The sequence below is a fragment of the Arachis stenosperma genome, chromosome 2 (genome assembly GCF_014773155.1).
Source record: "Arachis stenosperma cultivar V10309 chromosome 2, arast.V10309.gnm1.PFL2, whole genome shotgun sequence".
Taxonomy (NCBI): domain Eukaryota; kingdom Viridiplantae; phylum Streptophyta; class Magnoliopsida; order Fabales; family Fabaceae; genus Arachis; species Arachis stenosperma.
This window is the reverse complement of record NC_080378.1, coordinates 103726321-103750763: the sequence shown is the minus strand read 5'-3', so window position 1 is coordinate 103750763 and position 24443 is coordinate 103726321. Positions and strand designations below refer to the sequence as shown.

The following is a 24443-nucleotide window of genomic DNA, read 5'->3' as shown; positions in this document are numbered from 1 at the left end:
AAAAATTCAAATCCAAGACTTTTTCAATACACTTTTATTCTTCTAGCCCAATTTTTTTGTTTTGCAGTGTCCTGAAAGACTCCATAGTTGATTCTTAGGGATGGCAATGGGTAGGGTAGGATAGAGTTTGGATCCAACCTTAACCCTATTCGCGAGTTGAGAATATCCAATTTTAACCCTATCCACTCTTAACTTGTTGGTATCCGACTCTATCCGCAGGTTACAAAAAAGATACAACATTACTATATAACTTGATGATAATTTAAAATAAAATTAATTTTTTTTAGTGCCTAAGGATCTTTTGCATTTAGTGAGAGATCTTTGATTTAACATCTACCTAAAATATATTTTTATATAAGTATATAACATATACATATATAGAGTGCGGGTTGGTCGGATAGGGTTGAGGTTCAACCCACACCCTACCCGACCCGCACAAAAACCTTACTCGCACCCTACCTATCTGCTGCGGATCGAATTTGGTACCCGTGAATAGGATACATATTACCACTCCTAATGATTCCAGATTGAAACTTATGTGAATTCTTTCCCATCTATTGCATGTCTTCCTCCTACTGTTTCAGATTCAAGATATAGTTCTTGAACAACTATGGCACACTCTTTTCAACCCTTATAATGTCCACCTCATTGACAAAGAAGAATTGAAATATATTACTATTTTTAATCTTACCAATGCTAAAAGTTTTGTCTGCTAATAATCTTTTGATAAGATTTTTGGAACAAGTTTTTATCCTCGTTTATGTATCAGTATTATCATATTAAATTACTTCCTCTTGTTCTCTGCCTCTCTTATTTTTTTCACTATTAAAATTAATAGATATTATTGCCAAAATATTAAAGCTTAAAAAGTAAAAAGAAAAAACTAATAATAAGAAACTACACTAAATGAAAATAATGATTACTCTCTTGTAAAGAGTACGAAGAAAAAACTCTAGGAGAGGACAAATTTTGTTAATTTAAAATAGGTCAATTTTTTAAATCATCAGGATTTAATTATTTTTTAGTTTTTATAATTTTATTAAATTTAGAATTAATTTTTTATATTTTTTAAATTAGATTCTTATATTATTTTAATTTTATAATTAGGTGTTTATTAATATAAAAAATATTAAAATTAACTGAATATTTTTTTAAAAATAAAAAATATTCATAATTAAAAATATAATTAAATTTTTAAGAGCATGTATTTTGAGAGAATATTTGATTAATTGTAATGTTTTTAATATGAAAAAGATCTAATTACAAAACTAAAAACAATATAAAAATTTAATTAAAAAAATTATAAAAATTTAATTAAAAATTTAGTAAAATTATAAAAAATAATAAAATAATTAAACTTAAAAATTAATTATTTTTTTAAATATGATAATATATGATTAAATATTTACATAATTTTTTTTACAACAATAGATTACATAAAAATCAAGTTTCTATTATGTTTTTTTTTTTTTTTTATCGAGGTTCAAGAATCAAGACCGACTCATGACAAGGATAGAGTTTAAAGCGTCGTTAATTTACTTCTAAACTTTTTATTCGCTTCCTGTGTTGTAAGCTAATTAAGGTCTAAATTATACCCAAAATAAATTTTAGATCTAAGAATAAATAGTAACATTGTGACCATTGCTTCAAACCTTGATATTGAAACTACTATAAACGAGCACCGATCCCATTACCTGGCTCTTTCCTTTCCCATTCTCATACTCGCCCAAAAATTAACTAATTCCTCGAATTAAACATCCCAAAATAAATAAATGAAAAAAAAATCCCAGACTAAAATAAAACACCTCTATAAGAAAACGCGTTCGTGACCACAAGAGGATGACGACGAAAAGAAGGAGCAAAACGCAATTATTTTGACTTGAACCCTTCTCATAAACGACACTCGTTTTCTCCTCGTTGGTGCATTCCGAACCGTAACCATTAAGCAAAGTTAAAAACTCTATTAACCCCTCTTCACATTTTTCTTATATTTATCCCCAAAACCCTTTTTCTCTAGCAAAATTCCAATAACCATTCTCTCTCTAAAAATCGATTCCTCCTCTTTCTCACTCTAAACGGTTACAACAAACCCCACAACGATGTCGTCCACCGCCCCTCCCGTCCTCCCAATCTCCAGCCACCAATTATCCACTCAAACAACCACCGCGCCTACAGTCGCATCGGCGGTTTCTGGACCGGAGTCCGCCTCCTCCACCGCCGCTCTCCGCTCCTTCATCGGCCGCCTGACGGACTCCCTCCGCCACGGCCTAGACCAACGCCGTCCGTGGGTGGAGCTCGTGGATCGCACCGCCTTCTCCAAGCCGGAGTCATTCTCCGATGCCACCGTCCGTGTCCGCAAGAACTACTCGTACTTTCGCGTCAACTACTATGCCGTCGTGGCGGTGATTCTCGCTGTCTCGCTCCTCACGAATCCGTTCTCACTCGTCGTCCTCGTCGGCCTCCTCGCCGCATGGACCTTCCTCTACCTCTTCCGTCCCTCCGATCAACCCGTTGTGCTCTTCGGACGCACTTTCTCGGATTTCGAGACGCTCGCGATGCTCTCTGCATTAACTGTCTTCTCTGTGTTCCTCACTAGTGTTGGATCTGTCATCATCTCCGCGCTCATGGTCGGCGTCACCGTCGTGTGCCTCCACGGTGCGTTCCGTCAACCAGAGGATCTGTTCCTTGACGAGCAGGAGCCATCGCAGGCCACCGGTTTCCTCTCATTCCTTCGCGGCGCAGCCGCCAACGCCGCCGTCGCTTCCGCCACCTCCGCAGTGCCTTCCCGCGTTTAAACACGGTAATGGTGTGTGTAGCTTGATTTCTGATCCGTAGAGATTCGGAGATCTGGAAGCTGAATCTGTGCTGAGGAAAAATATGATTCAATTTTTTGTTTTTAATTTTTTTTTTCAAATTACTTTTATGTGTATTAATTGACAGATTTGAATACAATAGGGTGAATATGCTTAAATATGTATGGATCTTTTGTTTAATTTTTGCCTATTCGCCGTTAATTTCGTTGGATCTATGAATTTTGTTAAGCTGATTCATTGATTCTTGGAAATCTTGAAGTGAAATTGTAGCAGGAATTCTTCTTTTAGGAAAAATAAAATGAAATACTTGATCTGTATTCTTTGAGAAGTTTGATTATACATAAAGTTGAAATTTGAATAGCAAATGTAATTTGATGGATCTCATGAATCAGGTTTTGTTCTATAAGTTTGTCATTTCATTGAACTAAACTGCATCACGGATTGACCGATCTAGTGTTATTTTGATTTCAGTGCAATTTTGCCTTCTGTGTATTTCTGATTTGATCTTATTATCCACCATTGTCGGTGCCTCGTTCATTGAACGACGCGTGTACTTCTTATGCTGCTTAGGATTTAATCCCACAAGATACGCATCGGTGAAATTGGTGCTCCGTAAGTGTCCCAAGTTTAGGAAATTGAATCTTCAGTTTGATAATTAATGGATGTCATATTACATTTCTAATAATTGTTTCAATTTGAAGCAAAGTTGCAATCTGATTCTATCTGAATCTGCATCGTTTGTTTATGATGCTCTAGCTTCTAGTTATTCATAAGGTCTTGCTAAGGAATCAAAGTGATAATGTGGATTCTTCATTAGAAATCATCATATGGAACTGAGTCCTTTGAAATCAATCTAACGGTTAATGTTGGATGAGTTGACACACCGAATTCATATTATGCTCTTCATTGGCAACAGTACATTACAAGATTGAAGAACTGGGCTTAAGTCCTAAAAATTTGCATGAGTTTCATAGTTGATTAGGCCTCTTATGGTTTGGGTTCATGTTAAATTGGTAATTGATCAGCATCAACCTTGCTACTTCCGGTTAGAAAAAATCTAGCATGTTCAGTGAATTGTATGTGCGAGGTAGATATTGCTATTTGTTGACTGGGTCTAGTAGTCCTAAACCATCTTTTTAATTTTCTAAATTAAAATTTTTTAGAGTTTTATTAAATTTTTTTATATTTTCAAAAGCAAATATATATTCAAATTTTCTTGGGTTTAAGACACATGTGAAGATTATCAAATGAAAATATTTTTATAAGAAATATATATCGTTGAAAATTTTAATTTATTCATTATGTATTTATTAAAGTAAAAGAGAAAAAAATCTTTATGGTTTAAACTTTAAAGAGACATCTAACGTCCTTAGTTCCCTTCCTCTTCTAAACTCGAACCCGATCTCACTTTCTTAAGAGCTATGAATTTTAAAAGGAGGAGTGCTAGGAGAGTGGACCAGCAAATTTTGTGCTTGTAGTAACTAATTAGCTATTATTAATAACTAATTTAGGTTGGTCGAGTGGTCAGTTCACCCGTCCACTTAAGCAAGTGTATTATTAATATTTTTAATGGTGTAGGATTAATGCTGGCAAATTTTAATAAAAGTGCTGTCTCCTAAATTTTTTCTTTTAGGAAATTAGTCTATTATCAATTTTTACTGAGTTTTATTTTACAGGTTACTTTCCAATTATTTATGATAGTCTTTGCTCTTGGATTCCAGGTAATCTACTCTAAAGAGAATAGGATCCTGAATTTTTATTTTGACACTGATATAAATAGGTTAGAAATGAAAACCTTATACTTGGTGCTGGTTATAAGTGGTTACTCTATACCTGATATCTGTTGCTTATATCACCATCATTTTTGTTGTTTATGGACCTTAAAATCTAGATCACAATTGCGTGGCCTCACCAATTAATGCAACCAATTTTTTTTCTTCATGCTTTTTATGGAGAGGTCATATATAGAATCGGTATTTTATTTTTGTACTTAAAATAAATCTGTACTAAAATTTGGGATTTAATTTTGTTTCTATAAAATGGGGTCAGCTTTCAGTCACATTAAACTCTTTTTATCAAGGAAAACAACGGTTTCTTGGTGCTCACTTATTCATCATGTTGGTCTAATATGTTGAAAAACATAAGGACAATTATTCACCAGAGTTTCGTTGTAACTTGCGACTATGACAACGAAGGATGATAATTTAGTTCTTCCTAACATCATGATTTTTCAAAGGTTCTGCTGGGCATTGGTGCCCCATTTACAGTTCATGTATAATGATGCCTCCCTCAACTCCATGCATCTCCATAAAGATGAATTTTATTTTTGTTTTTTTGGTATAATACAAATCATTCATCTCGCAAATAAAAAAAAAAAAAACTTATGATAAAATTGTCCTACACTAATATATGTCTAATATAATTAGGAACGCATCTTTTATTGTCGTTAGCTACATTTTTATTTAATGAGCCTTACCACATTACATTATAAACAATTAAGGGTGTTACTGTTGTTTAACAATTAAAACTAAAAATTAACTATTAAATTAGTAATGATGTATTTGTATATAAATAATTTATTTTTTATGTATACGTAATATAGTTGCTACTAAATATACTTTTATCTTTTGTGTAATACATATACATATTTATTATTAAGTTTGACTAATTTATTTCAAGTTTAGTAAGATTTTAGACCGGATATAGCTTTTTTATTTTTATTTTTATTTTTTTAATATTCAATAGCTCAAATTAGAGACACTATATTACTTGAAATCAACACTTACTTTTCTAAACTTTTTTTCCAAATTTTAATATGATGGAATTGTATATTTGTATTAGTATTTTACTGATATTACATGATTAAATTATTTTAGGAATTAAATTATACTAAATTGTTCTTATAATTTATTGATGCAATAAAAATTAATTTAAAAAAATACATAAAAAAATTAAATTAAATTTAATTATTATAAAATAATTTATTCACCTAATATGTTCTTTAAAATTTAGATAAGAAATATCCAAAGAAAAAAACCCTAAGGGCAAGTTTGGTAATTAATTAGTTTAGCCTACGTGACATATTATGATGCACGGATACGGACACAAACAAGGATACTGACATGAAACACGACACGACACGATATGAGACACATGGACACATGAATTTTAAAATTTTATAAGATATATATAAAATATAAAGCATTTTTTAGATAAATTACAATGATATTTTGATATTTTATTGATTTTAAAATATAAATAATTTTTTAATTATTTTTAATATTTTTTTAATTGCTAAAAGTATTTAAAATATTATTTATTTTAATAAATAATAATATATATTATTTTTAAACATATTTTAAAAATATATATTAAAAATAATACTGAACATGATGATATTTAAATATATTTAATTTTATTATTTTTTATTAAAATATAGTTAGATACAATAAATACTATGCATGTCATATAAATATCGATAAATATTGTATCCAAAGTATTCCTCCTTCTTAGGCGACACAGTTTTCCTACACCAAATTATTAATGATGATCACACTGATCAAAACGTGGCAAAGTGGCCCCATCGTTTTGAGGATCACATAATCCATCCAAAACCAAATCCAATGAAATGTAGCCGTTGGGAGTCACCAAACCAAACCTTAACTCTCTTCTGCTACATTGGTCTCTCTAGGTCCCAACCCAACCCGTTATTTGTATCTGAAAAATTCAGATATATATGATATTAATAATAATAACAATAATGTTAATGTTAATAATGTAAACAACCATATAATATAACCAGTAAAACTAGCCGTTAGCAAATCACAGAAGAAAGAAAAAATAATGTGTACCCTTTGACTCATTCTACCACAGGAATCAATAACAATAACCCCACCCCCCATCTTTTCTTCAATCACATGCATTCATCAGAAACCGTACTCCATCTCCTTTTAACACGCCCTCTCACTTTGCTCTTCCTTCACCCCTACATTGCTTTCTTTCTTCTTCTTCCATTGTAATACTAAACTAGCTACTACTCTGAACTTGGTCTCAGAAAGTGAGAATTTTTGTTTAGACACAAAAGAGAAACCAACATAGATTGTTTCTTTTGTTCATGGAAACCAATAGTTGGCATGTCAAGGGTTTCCACGTTAAGGGTACTAGTAAAGATTCAATCTTTTTGGCCATTTTCATGTTCATTCATGTTTTGGCTTCTACCATTGAACCTGTTGCATGCCACCTGTATGATGGAGTGATTGTGACACAATCAGATTACCAGGCCTTAACGGCCATCAAGCATGAGTTCATTGACTTCAAAGGGGTTCTGAGGAGCTGGAATGATAGTGGTATTGGTGCTTGTTCTGGTGGTTGGGCAGGTATCAAGTGTGTCAATGGTGAAGTCATTGCAATTCAGCTTCCATGGAGGGGTTTAGGCGGAAGAATCTCAGAGAAAATTGGTCAGCTTCAAGCACTCAGGAAGCTGAGTCTCCATGACAATGTTCTTGCTGGTTCTGTCCCTTTTTCTTTAGGATTCCTTCCAAATCTTAGAGGTGTTTATCTCTTCAATAACAAGCTTTCAGGTTCTATTCCTCCTTCTATTGGTAGTTGTCCAATGCTTCAGTCTTTTGATGTTAGCAATAACTCACTCACTGGTAACATCCCTGCTAGTTTGGTAAATTCAAGTAGGATATTCAGGATCAATTTGAGCTTCAACTCACTTACTGGTTCCATTCCTAGGAGTTTCACCATGTCTCAATCCCTTACTATTCTTGCCCTCCAGCACAACAATCTATCTGGTTCTATACCAGATTCTTGGGGTGGAATGGGAAAGGGAAAGAGAGTTCCCCAACTTCAAGTTTTGACCCTTGATCACAACCTCATTTCTGGTTCCATTCCTGTTTCTCTGAGTAACATGGTTTTGCTTGAAAATGTTTCTTTGAGTCATAACCATATTGGAGGCTCTATTCCAAGTGAGCTAAGTGCACTTTCAAGGCTTCAAAATCTTGATCTTTCACATAATGCCATCAATGGAAGCTTCCCTGCTAGCTTCTCCAACCTTTCTTCTCTTGTTTCATTGAATTTAGAGGGTAATAAACTTGAGAGTCATATCCCTGATAATTTGGACAGGTTGCACAATCTTTCAACGCTTAACCTCAAGAACAATAAGTTTAATGGCCAAATCCCACCAACAATAGGGAATATCTCTGGCATTAGACAAATTGATGTGTCTGGGAACAAATTCATTGGAGAAATTCCAGACTCACTCACCAAACTAGCAAATCTCACTTCATTCAATGTATCTTACAACAATCTCTCTGGTCATGTCCCTTCACTCCTCACCAAAAGATTCAACTCTAGCTCTTTTGTTGGGAATCTAGAACTATGCGGTTACCTATCAAAACCATGCACTTCACCTCCACCTTCAAATCTTCCAGTCCAAACACCAAAGCCTTCTCCAAAGCCACATCATCACAGAAAGCTAAGTACCAAGGACATAATCCTCATTGTAGCAGGTATTCTCCTGTTGATTCTGTTACTCCTGTGCTGCTTTTTGCTATGTTGTTTGATCAGGAAAAGGGCTGCTTCAAGTAGAAAGGGTGCAAAGGCAACATCCAAGGCTTCAGCATCTGCAAGGAGTGTTGAAAAAGGTGGTGCTGGTGGTGAAGTTGAGTCAGGAGGAGAAGCTGGAGGAAAACTTGTTCACTTTGATGGTCCATTTGTGTTCACTGCTGATGATCTTTTGTGTGCAACTGCTGAGATAATGGGAAAGAGTGCATATGGAACTGCATACAAGGCCACATTGGAGGATGGTAACCAAGTTGCTGTGAAGAGGTTGAGGGAGAAGAGTACAAAAGGGCCCAAGGAGTTTGAGGCTGAGGTTGCTTCACTTGGCAAAATCAGACACCCAAATCTCTTAGCACTCAGAGCTTATTATTTGGGTCCAAAAGGAGAGAAGCTTCTTGTCTTTGATTACATGCCAAAAGGAAGCTTAGCATCATTCCTTCATGGTAAGTAGTAGTAACTAATTAGAACATCTTATCAAATTGAGTTTTTGTTTATTATTAGTTAGTGTTAGTTTAGGAGGATCTCAGAAGATTAATCATTTATCTTCAAAGTAACATTCCATTTTAAATTCAACCATTGATTATGGTATTAATGTTTGTCAATCTATGCAGCTCGTGGGCCGGAAATAGTGATCGATTGGCCAACAAGGATGAAGATAGCAATCGGAGTCACACGTGGCTTAAGCTACCTCCACAACCAAGAGAGCATAGTCCATGGCAATCTCACCTCAGGGAACATACTCTTAGATGAACAAACCAATGCACACATAACAGATTTTGGACTGTCCAGGCTAATGACAACCTCGGCGAACACTAACATCATTGCAACAGCAGGAAGTCTAGGATACAATGCACCAGAGATATCAAAAACAAAGAAACCAAACATGAAATCCGACGTATACAGCCTTGGAGTGATCATCTTGGAGCTCCTAACTGGGAAGCCACCTGGGGAACCAACCAATGGAATGGACTTGCCACAATGGGTGGCTTCCATAGTTAAAGAAGAGTGGACTAATGAAGTTTTTGACTTGGAGCTCATGACGGATGCACCAGCCATAGGTGATGAGCTTCTCAATACATTGAAGCTTGCCCTTCATTGTGTTGATCCTTCACCAGCTGCTAGGCCTGAAGCTCCGCAAGTTCTTCAGCAATTGGAAGAAATCAAGCCAGATTTGGCTGCTGGTGATGATGATGATGATGGAACTCTCAAGACTGCTGAATAAATTAAAAGTTTTTTTTAAAATTTAATTTTGAATTAGTAGAGAAAGGTTCTTTCAATATTTCATTCTTTATTTATTTTTTGATTATTTTGTTTTTGGTGAAATTTGTTGATTCTCAGTGTATGTACATAATCAAGTGAGGAAGTATGCTAAGCAGTTTTGTATTGAATGTTATAGTGGTGTGATATGATACAAGAAGCTATTGAATGTAATATTTAATTTATGTTTTGGATATATATAAAGAAAGTTCTTTCTTATTTTGTATACTGAGAAAAAAAAAACTAATACGGTAAAAATTTATCCCTTTTGTTTGAACCTACAAAAAAAGAGAGCTAAATATAATAACTTCAAAAAGAAAAAAAAAATGGAATATCTTCGGGAAGAGGCTAAATTTATCCATATATATATATATAATAAGTTAATAACCGAGATATTATAGCAATAAATAAAATAAGGGTAAAGTATATTTTTTGTCCCTAAAGTTTCATAAAAGTTTCAAAAATACCCCTAAGTTTTATTTTGTTTCGATTTTGCCCCAGAAGTTTTTGACTTGCATCAAATATACCCCTAACGGCTAATTTTTAAAAAATTTAAGGCCAATTCAACAATAATTTCATAAGAACAACCCTCAACACAAGTAAATCAAGCATAATTTTAATGCATTATTGTTAGATTGGTCCTAAATTTTTTGAAAATTTAGCCGTTAGGGGTATATTTGATGCAAATCGAAAACTTTTGGGATAAAATTGAAACAAAATAAAACTTAAGGGTATTTTCAAAATTTTTGTCAAACTTCAGGGATAAAAAATATACTTTACCCATAAAATAAAATAAATGAACACATGAAAGCAGAAATATACTTCAAAGGAAATTGACATTACACAAGCGTAAATGAAGAAAGTAGTTCCTCACTAAACTTCCTAAGTAACAGAAAACCAAAATATATGTTTAAACTTTTTTTTATATCATTCTTAAATTGATAATATTACTGTTATTTTAGAGATTTTATTTTTAATATAAGAATAAATTTACGACAAAATTTTATTAAATTTAAAGTATACTACATTTGTATATTTTTTATTAGAATTTAATTTTCAATATTATCATAATAAAAAAATTTATACTAATAATTAATTAACTATTACTATATCCGTAAAAATAATTAATTTTTAAATTTATTACTTAAAAAATTATTTAAATATATAAATCTAATCGAACGAACGTATACAAATTTTTATACTATTATACTATTATGTATCAAAATTTAACTTCATTATTATCAATTTTTTCTTATTAATTTGTATATTTTTCATTTTACAACAATTATACAAAGAAACTTAAAAACAAAAGAGAAAGTAACATAAACATTCTTACAAAATAACTAACCAATAATGATCGAGAGTTTTAATCTATTCTGCTAATTATCCTCTTAGTACTTCAAAGAATAAAAACTTTAAATATATATTTCTTTTTAGAAACATCAAAATGATAAAAAAAAAACTTTTTTATTTTGAAGTTAGGATGATGAGTTATATAATTCTCAATATTTTTTTTAATTATAAATTAGTGCACGCAAGGTCTTAGTTAATGATAATAATCTTTGTCTTGCAATAATAGTAGATGAGAATTTTTAAGTGGTTGCTCTGAGTTAATACCTGAAACCAATGTGATATGAATTTACATGTAAGATCTAGACTTTTTTGAGTGAAGATTCTGACTTGTTTGATGGTCAAGTGGATCTGTCCGACGTGCTCGCCTAAATGGTGGTGGGAGATACCAATAAGGACTTCAATACTTAAGTTAGAAAGAGTTTTAAATAGATTTAAGTGAATTGTGATTAAAAATACAACATTTAAAGAAAAAATTCTAGCAGAGAAAGAGTACGTACTCCGTACTCAAAAAGAATGAGAGAAGGAGAGAGCGGGGGCGAGCAGTTGAGGGTGAAACACGGTGAGGAAGATGGTCATGCCATCGGAAGAGATAAGGGGGAGAGCGTGGGTGGGTGTGTATCCGGTGTTAAGGAGGGTTCTTCTCCAGATGGGTTAGAAAAGCCATCCAATGTCTCTTTTCGAGATAAAGTTATTGGTGCAGAAAAGTCTAAGGCCTTTGCGTTAGTAGGGTCTTTATCTGGGGATGGTATCGCGACGGTCACAGGTAAGCAGGGTGATTCTCGTCCACCAAGTGTCAATTTTACCAAGGAGGCAAAGAGCTGTCTGGCTGAACCTTATAAGGAAGCCATCGTGATCAAGGTGCTGGATAAGCATTATGGCTACACGGCTCTCATACATAAGTTTCGGATAGTATGGCGCATCAAAGGAGGGTTTGATTTGTTGGACGTGGGGTTTGGATATTTTTTGGTTAAATTTGATATTGCTGCAGATCGTGAGAAAGTCATTCTTGGTGGCCCGTGGTTGATAGACGGTCACTATGTTGCAGTAAAGTCATGGGATGTGGATTTTAGGCCATGCGAAAAATCCTTTGGATCAACGCTGGTATGGATTTGAGTCTCGGAACTTCCAATTTGGTGCTACCAGGAACAAGCAATGCTGCGAATTGCTTCTGCAATAGGGATTCCGGTGAAAGTAGATTTGGCCACTAAGCTTGCAGAAAGAGGAAAATATGCCCGAGCTTGTGTTCAAATTAATCTTGAGTTGCCTGTAATTAAACATATTATAGTGGAGGGTGTGACTTATGAAGTGGAGTATGAGAGTTTACAGTTGATTTGTGCTACTTGTGCACGGTATGGGCATGATAAATTGTTGTGCATGGAGAAGGAGTCCTTGGAAGGAAACGGAAATTCCTTTGGTGATGGAAAAAATAATGAATCCCCGACACTAGTGCCACACAACAATCATGAGATTCAAAAAGAGGCTGATTCAGAAGCTCGTGATTTAGGTGAGAATCCTCGTAATTTGTGTGAGAAATTAGGAGTTGTTAAAGGGAAGGATGTGGTTATAGAATCATTGGCTCCTCACGTGCCTGATGGTCATGTTAATGAGGCATGCATGGATGATGAAGAGGGCTGGCAACAAGTGCTGCGTAAGGAAAAATTCACAATGGGCCAGTCATCAGGTTTGAAGGACCCAGATGGAAAGCAACACAAGTTTGGTTCGAGAAGGATTCCAAGGCCCATTTTGCATGGTGATGAAGGTAAATCAATTGGCATTAGGATGGGGAAGAGAGAAAAACATGAAATTGCGCCATCTCCATCGCGCAGAACTTCTGCACGTCGTGGAATTTCTCTACGGAAGCGTCATCGGCCTTCCTCCTTGCAAAACTCGCCAGTTGATAAAAATGGTGGCACAACGGAGAAAACTTTAGTAGATGGAAGCATGGCAGGTGCAGTGTCAAGAGGTCCGAAGGTGGCAATTATTAAGGATCAGAGTGTGCCAGTACCGCAGGACAAACCACCTATTGAGGTTGGTGATTCTGTTTAGAGTTTATGTTCTTATTTATTCTGTCCCTATTATTTATGGATAGTTTAAATATGATTGTTTGAAATATTAGGGGTGCTTCTAATAAGTTAGCCCGGGTGCATTGTAAGAAACTTGTTAGGAAATTTAGACCTGTTTTCTTTATTGTGGTTGAAACTCACTCCCCTTTTCAGCATTTAAAATTATTTTGGGAAAGGTTGGGGTATCACTCTGTTGGTATAGTAGAAGCAGAGGGGCATAAGGGAGGTATTTGGTTTCTATCCTCTATGAAGGGTGTTTGTTGTAAGTTCACTGATGCTTTTGATCAGGGTGTTACTGTTGAGGTTCACTTTGATAATTTAATTTGGAGGTGTAGTGGTATTTATGGCAGTCCTCAATTTAAGAAAAAGGTTCTCCTTTGGGATTATCTTGTTGCACAATCCATGGTTTTTCAAGGACCTTGGATTGTTCTTGGTGATTTTAATGAAGTCAAATTTTCTCATGAATCTAAAGGCTGTCAATTTTCTCATCAAAGAGCAGACATGTTTGCTACTTCATTAGGGGATAGTGGTTTGTTTGATCTGAAGACTATTGGGAGGCAATTTTCTTGGTACAGGAAGGTGAAAAATTATGTTGACGTGGCAAAAAAGCTTGATCGAGTCTGTATAAATAGTAGTTGGTTATCTATCTTTCCAGAGGCTTATGCAGAAGTTTTAAATATGCTTCAGTCTGATCATTGCCCTATTCTGGTGCGTTGTAAAGGTCATCCTCAGCCTAAAGGGAATCGACCTTTCCGATTTGTTGCTGCTTGGGCTACTCATCCTGGGTATAGGAATATTGTGAACAAGTCATGGTGGTCTGGTAATAGAGGGATTCATGGCAAGCTTTCGGAAGTACAGAAGAATTCACTAGAGTTTAAATTGAAGGTATTTGGTAACATTTTTGTTAAGATATGTGAATTAGAGCAGCAGATTAATTATTTACAAAAGCGTTTGGAAATGGTGGATAGTATTTATTTGCGTCAGAAAGAGCAACAGTTGCTTGATGATTATAATAATACTCTAGTGCAAGAAGAGCTCCTATGGTTCCAAAAGTCCAGAGAGCAGTGGGTTGGGTTCGGGGATAGGAATACAAGATTCTTTCATATTCAAACTCTTGCGCGAAGGAAGCATAATAAGATTCATGGCCTTTTTCTCAAGGATGGAGTATGGGAAACTGATCCAGAGGTTCTGAGTCAAGAAGCAGAGTCTTTCTATAAAAGCTTATTCTGTCATTTGGATGATGTTGATTTGGGTTGCCTTGGTGATGTGCCTCTTCCTTCTCTGAATAAGGAAGCTTGCAATAATCTTACGGCACCAGTTACTATGGAGGAAGTCAGAACAGCTGTTTTTCACATGAACTCTTTTAAAGCTTCGGGTCCTGATGGATTTCAAGCTTTCTTCTTCAAAGAATATTGGGAGATCATTGGTCTTGATGTTTGGAAGATGGTTAAGCAGGCATTCTCCGGTGTTACTCTTGATCCGAGAATGTTGGAGACTTTACTGGTTTTCATTCCAAAGGTTGAATCACCGGTATCTATGAAAGATTTCAGGCCGATTAGTCTCTGCAATGTAGTTTACAAGATCATCACGAAGGTCCTTGTTAATAGGCTTCGTCCTCATCTTGCGGAGATTGTTGGCCCGCTTCAAGGAAGATTTATTCCGGGACGAGAAACTCCTGACAACATCATTATTGCTCAAGAAGTCCTCCACTTTATGAAGAAGACTAAATCAAAGAAAGGAACATTGGCCTTTAAGATTGATCTGGAGAAAGCTTATGACAGAATTGACTGGAGGTTTTTAGCTCATACACTTAAGAGCTTTGGTTTTCCTATTCCTACACTTAATTTGATTATGAATTGTGTCACTGCTTCTTCTTTATATATTCTTTGGAATGGGAGTCGTCTGAATGGCTTTCCTCCTAGCCGAGGTCTTAGACAAGGAGACCCTATGTCACCCTATCTTTTTGTGTTGTGTATGGAGCGATTGGCATGCTTTATTAGTCATCAGGTTGATTTGGGCTTGTGGGAGCCGGTTGCTATTTCTAGAGGGGGACCAAGAATATCCCACTTAATGTTTGTGGATGACTTGCTTCTATTCTGTAAAGCTACAAAGAGACAAGTGCAAAATGTGATGTTGGTTTTAGAGACTTTTTGCAAAGCATCTGGGATGAAGATTAATGTGGAAAAGTCTAAAGCGCTTTGCTCTAAGAATGTCTCTGCAATAAGGAAAGAGGTTTTCACTGGGGTATCCTCTATCAGATTTGTCCAGGACTTGGGCAAGTATCTTGGAGTTACCCTTAGCCATTCTAGGGTGACTCGTTCAGCTTTCAATGGTGTCCTGGATAAGATTCGGAGTAGGCTAGCAAGCTGGAAAGGGAGTTTACTCAATCGGGCTGGTAGACTCTGCTTGGTTAATTCTATTGTCGCCGCTATTCCCACGTACCAGATGCAGGTCTCTATTTTTCCCAAAGGAATCATTAGTAAATTGGAGTCTATGATGAGGAATTTTCTTTGGAAAGGACAAGTTGATGGAAGAGGATTGAATCTTGTTAGTTGGAAGGTACTGGTTACTCCAAAAAAATATGGAGGTTTGGGAATTAGAGATCCTTATTGTGTAAATATTGCTCTTCTTGGGAAGCTAGTTTGGACTTTTTTCCAGCAGCCAAACAAGCTATAGGTCCAATTGTTGGATGCCAAGTACCGATCATCTCTATATGGCTGTTTTAGTTATTCTAAGAACAAGGACTCTCCCATTTGGAGGTGTCTTTGCAATGCTTGGGAAGTGTTGAAGGATGGGTTTGCTTGGTGTATTGGAGATTTGAACCAGAATTTTTGGTTTTCTAGCTGGAAGAGAGAAGGACGGTTATCTAATGAGATGGATTATGTTCACATTTCTGATTCGAATCTCCGGATACAGGATATTTGGTCGGTTGGTAGGTGGCATTTGGATACTCTTTATTCTCCTTTATCTCAAAATCTGAAAGGTAATATTCTCTCTTACAATCCAGATGAACAAGCAGGTCCGGAAGTGGGTTGGTATTGGAGTGGGTCTGCTGCCAAAGTCTATAACTCACGCAATGGTTACTTGTGGTTGTGTAAGCAACTGTTTGGTTGGGAGGAGCGGGAGAATTGGCTTTGGCTTTGGCGTCAGCTTGTTCCAGAAAATCATAAGTTTTTGGCTTGGTTGTGTCTTAAGGAGGCTCTTCCTACTGCAAGTTTTCGCTTTAGAAGAGGGATGTCGTCATCGGATAGGTATCCAAGATGTCTTTCTAGCCAGGAATCGGTTTTACATTGTATTCGGGATTGTCCAAAAGCTCAGCTTGTCTGGCATAGATTGGATATTTCTTGTCATCCTTTGGATTTGAAGAACTGGTTCTTGTATCATAGCAGAGAGCATCCGTTCAAGTTCTTTTCGGGACTTTGGTGGATATGGCGAGCAAGGAATAATGACATATTTAATCCCTATGAAACTTGGCCTCCGGAAAAAGTGATTTGTTTGGCATTAACTTCAGAAAAGGAGCTTAGGAATATTTTTGAATTACAACGTATGTCCCTTCCCTCTACTCTAAATAGTTTTTGGAATCCCCCATCCATTGGTACTTTTAAGATTAATTGTGATGCTAGTTATTTTGGTTCGGGTGATAGTGTTGGTTTTGCTTGTATTATTAGAGATTGTAATGGGAGTTGGCAAAGGGGGTGTTTGGGAATGATTGAGAGTAATAGTATTCTTCAAGGAGAATTGTTTGCTATTTGGAGAGGATATCTCTTAGCTTGGGATGTGGGTCAACGAGATGTTATTTGTGAGACGGATTGTGTGGAAGCATTTAATCTTGTTACTCAAGATGGTTTTGGGTTTATTGATCCATTGGTGCTCAAAATAAGAGATATCATGCATTGGAATTGGCGTGTTGACTTTCGTTTGATTATGAGAGATGCAAACACGGTGGCAGATACTATGGCAAAGATGACGATGAAGTTACAACTTTCGCATGTGGAGCTTCTTTCACCTTGGGAGGAGTTTAAGAGTAGTCTTAAACGGGACTGCCTCTCTATTTAAGCAGTTCCTTGTTTTGTTTGTTTTGTTTTTCTTTATTTAATTTATTTCAATCACCAAAAAAAAAAGTGAATTGTGATTGAAAAATACTTGAATTTGATGGAGTATTTATAGAGAGATATGATGACTTTGCCATCACTCCTATGCTATTTTATTTACAGTAATGGGCTATTTCTCTTCTAGTCTTTGGGGGGTTATCCTATATTACAGTAGTAGATGAGTTGTGGATCAGCTTATAAAGTGGTGCTTGACAAGATCTTACTTGTCATACAAGTCAAGTTGGGTATGAATTGCGGAGCTCGTGCCTCGAGTAGGTCAGGATAAATCTGTATGCTTGTTTGGGCCCACATGATTCGGATTCTTTTTGTTCTAAAGAGATTAGAGTAACAATTTTTTGCTAAGGCATCATTTTGGTAGCATTTGGAAGAGAGATAGTGAGTGAGAGACAAAGACCGAAATAAGCTTCAGTATTATGTTTGGGAGACAGAGATTGAAATAAGAATTATAAAGAATAAAGTTGAAATTAATTCATTGAAATAGGGGTATTTTAGGTATAAAATATTATTAAAGTTTCAGTTTCTGTCTTAAAAAATTTCAGTCTCTTGTGCCCCCACTTTTTAGAAGTACTGAAATACTAAAATTTTAAGGACAGAGACTAAAATTTTAGTACCAGTCTTTGGACCAACAAACATGATACTGAGTTCCAGTTTTTCAGTCTTCGTCCCAGTACCTCAAAACAAACGCTACGCATGGAAAGAACTAAAGGTGTTCAGATCCAAACTGCTAAAAAAAACGCAAAATCGCACGATCCAAATCGAAAATCGAAACAAACCACTCAATTTTGGATTTTTTTGGATTTTGGATCGATTTTATTGCAGTTTGTTTAGTTTGCGGTTCCACTTTGTACAACCAAACCAAACAGAATCGAACCGCATATATAATAATAATAATAAGACCCTTAGTCTTTAGTTCGTTACTGTACTGGCTTACTCCCTTATCACAGCGCTGCACACACTCCATTTTCCCCCAAACAATTATACAAACCCTAACCTAAAGAAAGGGAAATTTACGTATATAAATTGAATGGACGAATTGTTTATCCAAATGCAACAATACAGATTTCATTACTTATGTGTCCTGAAACAAGTTTATGTAATATGTGGAATCCTCCCACGTTTTACAAATTGTGTATAAACCGTGGAAGTCTCCCACGGTTTATGAAAGAATCAAACTATAGAAAACCGTGGTTCTCTGCCACGGATTATGAAAAAGGGAGCTTGAGCATAAATCCTCCCACGGTTTACGAAGAGATCGCATTAAACAAAAACCTTTGGACTCTACAACGGTTTATGAACAAGAGACAATCACACATCAACTGTGATAAATTTGTGTCAAAATTTTGTGCATGTTATATATGTTCCTTAGTTATAATATCTTAAATGTAAAAAATATAGGATTACATGTTTGTTGGCGGTATTTTTAGGAATGTAAAATGAAAGTAAATAAGAGAGGGGAGCTATTAGCACTTTTATTATAGTGATTTGTTTGGAGATTATTATTATTATTATTATTATTATTATTATTATTATTATTATTATTATTATTATTATTATTATTATTATTATTATTATTATTATTGTTAGAGAAAATATAAAACAAAGATAAGAAATAAAAAATGTGAAATTTCAATTATGGATAAAGAATATATATGTTCAAACTGTATGTTTATACTATTTTTTTTAGATTATAGTTAATCATATTAATATTGCAAGTATAATGAGGAATACATGAAATTTCAATTATGAATAAAAAATATATATGCTCAAGCTCCATTCTTCATAATCCGTGGCAGGAAACCACGGTTTTTCTATAGTTTGATTCCTTCCACGATTTATATACAATTTGTAAAACGTGGGAGAGTTCTACGGATTACATAAACTTGTTTCAGGACACATAAGTAATGAAATCTATATTGTTGCATTTGGGTAAACAATTTGTCCATTCAATTTATATACGTAAATTGCCCCTAAAGAAACCCCTCTCTTCACTTTTTAGTCACTTGTATTTGTATCTCACACCTCACTCACTCTCACTGTCACACGCTGACGCTGTCTGCCACCTCCTCTTCTCAATGATACCTTTTGTCGCCTTCTCTTCTCAGTGATGCTACTGTCGCCTCTTCTTCTCAGTGACGCCGTTTGTCACCTCCTCTTCTCAGTAATGCCGCTACTGCCTCTTCTTTTCGGTATAATTTTTATTTGTTTTTGTTAATTTTGTTTTCTTTTGGAAGAATTTGTTCTTGCTTTTGTTAAACCTTGTGTTAAATTTTGTGTTGTTCTTATTATTTTTTGATAATTTGTTCTTGTTGATGAAATTTTGTTAAACTTTGTATTAAATTGAGTATTTTGTTCTTGTTGATTGAATTATGTTTTTTTTATCTTTTGCAGATTTTATATTTGTTCAATTGATTTTAGCTTCTAATTTGAAAGAAAAAAATGTTAGCTTCACATCTTGAGGTAATATTTTTATTTTGTAATGTGAATGTTGGTAACAAACTAACAATTCAATATGTTGATTAATTGAGAAAAATATTAAAATAACATAAACTGATTAACTATTCTTTGTTATCACATGATGTTGAAAACAGTGAGCCAGAATTTACCAGTGCTACTCCATTCATTTTTGAATCAGTTAAATCTTTAAGACAGTCAGAGTCGATACCGCGACCACAACCGCAGTCGCAGCCATAAACTCAGACACAGACACATATGCATATGCAGCTGCCATTGCTGCTACCGTGCAGTGATCAGAATAATGAAGGAACTAGATCTTAGTGGAAGAGAGACAAAGCAAATGTTGCTGATGAGTCACCTAATCCTAATTAGTCTGAGAAACTAGATACAGGTAACACTAAAAAATCTGTTAAACCAAGATCTTGGACTTGAGAGCATTTTTAAAAAAGATGAAATTGGTCTCAAACCTAGGGCTATATGTAAGTGGTGTGAAGCATATTATGCGGCTCATTCACATAAAAATAATACTAGCAATCTTAAAAATCACTTGTTGAGTTATTGTAAAAAATTTTCAAAAGATTCACTTGATCTCACACAAAAAGCACTTGTTATGTAGCAATTTAAAAAGAAGGAAATGGGCTGGGTAATTATTTTATTATTTGTATTATTTGATTCTGATTTATGTAGACAAGCCTTTGCTAAAATGATAATCATAGATAAGTTGTCTTTTAAATTTGTCGAATGGAAGGAGTTTCATTATTTTATAAGTGTTTTGCAGCCAAAACTCCATATTTCAGGTAGGATTTCAATTGTTAGGGATTATTAGAACTTGTTCATGAATGAAAAACATAAGTTGAAGAGTGTCTTTATAAACTTAAATTAAAATGTGTGTTTGACTATTGATTGTTGGATTTCTATACAAAATTTAAATTATCTTTGTCTCATTACACATTTTATTGATTAAAATTGAAAGTTGTAAAAGAGAATTCTTAACTTTTGCCTCATCAAGAATTATAAAGTTGAAACAATTGGTAGAAAGATAGAAAAATGTCTTTTAAATTAGGAAATAAGTAGAGTCTTTAGCTCACAATTAATAATACTAGTTCAAATGATGTTGTCATTTGTTACTTGAAAGATAGAATGAATGATTAAAATTTACATCCTTTAAAAGGTGAACATTTGCGTATTAGGTGTTGTGTTCATATCTTAAATTTGTTAGTCAATAATGATTTGAAAGATATGCATTCTTCAATTAGCAAAATTAGAAATGTTGTTAGATATGTCCGTACTTTTTCTAATTGCATGGACAAGTTTAAAAGTTGTATTAAAAAAGTTAGGATTCAAGACTGCTCTTGTGTGCAATTAGATGTTCTCATTAAGTGAAATTTTACTTACATAATGTTTGACAGTATTTTAAATTTTCAAAATGCCTTTAAGAGAATAAGTGAGAGGGATGCTGCGTTTGTAATGATGCAAGGGGCATTCCAAAGAATGAAGATTGGGATAATTCAAGATGCTTTATGGGGTTTTTAAAAATTTTTTCCAATGTAACCAAAAAGGTCTCGGATTCTATATTTGTGACATCTTCTTCATATTTTCATCACTTTTGTTCAATTTAGTTCTTTAAAGACTTAGGTTGATAGTAATAACATATTACTAAAGGGTATTGCTACAAAAAAAGGCTAAGCATGATAAATATTGGGGTAATTTGAGTAACATGAATATGATGATTTTTGCTGCTGTGGTACTTGACCCTAGATACAAGATTAAGCTCGTTGAGTGGAATTTCAAAGGTTATTTGAGAATGAGGATGCTGATTTTTTATGTGGTAAAGTGAAAGAAGTATTTAATGAATTATTTAATAGCTATAGGGTTGCTCTCAATAGTGATCAAGCACATCAATATGCACAACACAGTCAAGATGTGGATATAATTGATAGTGCCTTTGATGATGTTCGCTTTACAGCAATATTTGAAAAAATGATATACAAGCGAGAGTCTCAACACAAATGAAGTGAATTTGTATCTCATAGAATCCCTTAAGAAACTAGTTGATCCAAGTAGTTTTGACATTTTAACTTGGAGGAAAGTGAGCTCTAACAATTACAAATATCTTGTTCTTAGTCAAATTGCAAGGGATATTCTAATTATACTTGTGTCAACGGTTGTTTTTGAATTTGCCTTTAGCACTAGAAGTAGAGTGCTTGATCAATATAGGAGTTCTCTTACTTCAAAAACTATTGAAACTTTGATTTGTGCGTAAAATTGATTTCGAGCCAATTCATTGCCAATGGACCTTGAGGAGTCTTTTGAAGAATTTGAAAAATTTGAGAAAGGTACGTTTTATTTTATCTACATATATTGATTACCTTTATTACTTGATAATATGTTTAAGTAACTAATATTTATTTGATTATATTTTATTATAAAATTTGAACTAATTTTTCAACTAATAGATGAAGAAGAGTTTAGTGATGAATTTGATTAGTGATGAGTGCTTTACCTCTCAGTTTGGAGTTTTTTATGTTATGTTTTTATTAAGACTTGTATGTTATTTAATTTTGTGTTGTTGAGATTTGTTTTTATGCTAAAAAAATATTATTTTATCAAGATTTGTTGACTTTTTGAATGATGAACATGTTACTTTATAATGTTTATGGAATTTATATTTTATTATTATATTAGATTGTTAGACAGGTTACTTTTTAATGTTTATGGGATTATTAGTACTTTAGTAATGTATATTTATACTATGTCACGCAGCATTAATTTTGTAGATTAAGTTATTATTTTTTATTTAAAAAATTACAAATTCAAATCAATAAAAATCGCTTGTGATCGGATCGGATCAGATCGAATTTTCAAAAAATTAATCCAATTTAAACCGCAACGCACATAAAATAAGTATTCGGATTGGATGACTTTTTTTTTTTTAAATTGAACCAAATTGCAGTTATGTTTGGAAGAGAGAATAAGACCGTGGATAGAAACTGAAAAACAGATTAAATTAAGTCTTTATATTGTGTTTGATGTAAAGTGTACATGACTGATGACTAAGTTATGTGTTGAAAAAAGAAAGGTAAAATTAGATCTAGAATTTAAAAAGTTGAACTATGATAATTTTAAAAATAAATGTTATTAAAATTTCATTTTTGTCTTTAGAAATTTTAATCTTTTGTGTTTTTACTTTCTCAAAGTATTGAACGGATTAAAATTTTAATTTTATTCTCTAACTATTAAACACAATACTGAATCAACAACATCAATTCTTGCTTATAAATGCTACTTAAAATTAGATGTGTAAGTATATAGTATATATGAGTGTTGTAATTGTAATATATAATGACTAGGATTGGATTATCCAAACCATACTCAGTGTCACGGCCTTGGACACACTTCAACGCTACCGTGTCGGCACTCGGACTTACTCAACCTTTTTGAGCTAAGACCAAGTCAGCCTAACCCTCAATACTTAGCAAGAAAGCTAAGAACACAAGAGAACACAAGAGAAAGGAAGCTTAGTGGAAAGAACACTTTATTGCTCAAGTGTTTGTTACAAATGATTCACACACCTTACACTAACTCTCACCTCCTATTTATGGCCATCCACCTCCTCAATGGATGGTTAAGATTAAATCTAATCAACTATCCAAATTAATCATCCAGAACCTTCTTTACAAATATCTATCCTACCACAACTTTCCAAATGTTTCTAGATTATTTCATACCACTCTTTATACTTTTATATACATCTACACTCTTCTAAATTACTCTATGACCTTCCAGAGTCTTCTAGAACCTTCTAGGATATTCCAGGACCTTCTAGAACATTCTAGAACGTTTTGGAACCATCTAGAGTATTCTCAAACACTCCAGAAAACTATATAAACACTGTTAAACCTAACCTTCTAAAATTTACCGTGACATTCTCCCCCACCTAATGTGCAGACGTCCTCATCGCGTTCTGCTCATGATAGCGGGCGTAGGTGTTCTTGGAATTATCACAAATCTTCACGAGTTTCCCAGCTAGCTTCGGTTATTGGGAGTCCTTTCCACTTGATCAAGTATTGGATGCTTGGTGGTACTCCAACTTTAGAGACTGTAGGGACCATGCATAGAGACCCTTTCTCCATGATGCATACTATGTCGTAGTATGGCATATGTATTATATTTGCCTTCCTTTGCAAATCGAGTCCGATGACTATTTTAAAATCATCCATGGGTGCTACAGAGAAATCTACAAGGCCCTTCCAAGAACCAAGAGTCATCTCAACCCCTTTTGCTACTCCCTTAAGGGGTTCACCCTTGGTGTTCACGGATTTGAACCAGCCATTCTTTTCGGTGATCTTCAACCCAAGCCTCTTTGCTTCATCAGGCGTGATGAAGTTGTGTGTAGCACCAGTGTCGATCATAGCTATGACAAGTTTTTCATTGATAAAGGCTTTGACATACATCAAGCATTTTTTTTTCTGCAGTACTTGCCTCTTTGCCCTTCACAGCATTTATGTGTTGGATGGATCCAATACACTCAGTTACTTGAGTTTGGGCCTCTCGTTCCTCGGCGATAGATGCCAGAGTCCCTAACTTGGGACAGTCCTTCATTTGGTGTAGTCCCTTGCACACGAAGCATCCTCCTTTGGGCATGAAAGCCTTCTTCTTTTTCTCGTACTCTTTCTTTGAAGAGTATTTTCCTTCCTTCTTGATTGAGAAACTCTTCCCCTTGTCTCTCCCACCTTTAGTAGAACTAGGCTTGGAGGCAGACTTGGGTTTAGAGTCTCCCCTATGATACTCAGTGAGTGATTCGGCCACCACGATGGCCTCATCGA

At 34.5% G+C, this 24443-nt stretch overlaps 2 protein-coding genes and 1 pseudogene across 2 annotated transcripts; all 3 read left to right on the top strand.

The window, feature by feature from the left end:
- The first annotated feature begins 1985 nt into the window (after window positions 1-1985).
- On the top strand, window positions 1986-3141 carry LOC130961340 (PRA1 family protein B4-like). Its single transcript, XM_057887172.1, has one exon. It carries the CDS (start codon window positions 2100-2102, stop codon window positions 2793-2795), a length of 696 nt encoding a protein of 231 aa, XP_057743155.1. The 5' UTR covers window positions 1986-2099; the 3' UTR covers window positions 2796-3141.
- Window positions 3142-6721: 3580 nt separating this feature from the next.
- Window positions 6722-9854, top strand: LOC130960527 (probably inactive leucine-rich repeat receptor-like protein kinase IMK2). The gene is made up of 2 exons (XM_057885944.1): window positions 6722-8821; window positions 8990-9854. The coding sequence occupies exons 1-2, from the start codon at window positions 6928-6930 to the stop codon at window positions 9598-9600; spliced, it is 2505 nt and encodes an 834-aa protein (XP_057741927.1). The 5' UTR covers window positions 6722-6927; the 3' UTR covers window positions 9601-9854.
- Window positions 9855-11501: 1647 nt separating this feature from the next.
- On the top strand, window positions 11502-17107 carry LOC130963343 (uncharacterized; annotated as a pseudogene).
- Window positions 17108-24443: the final 7336 nt, after the last annotated feature.

Coding starts and splice junctions, on each gene's coding strand:
- LOC130960527 (XM_057885944.1), top strand. CDS start 6,928: ATGGAAACCAATAGTTGGCATGTCAAGGGTTTCCACGTTAAGGGTACT. Junction 8,822..8,989: donor CTTAGCATCATTCCTTCATG/GTAAGTAGTAGT, acceptor CAATCTATGCAG/CTCGTGGGCCGGAAATAGTG.
- LOC130961340 (XM_057887172.1), top strand. CDS start 2,100: ATGTCGTCCACCGCCCCTCCCGTCCTCCCAATCTCCAGCCACCAATTA.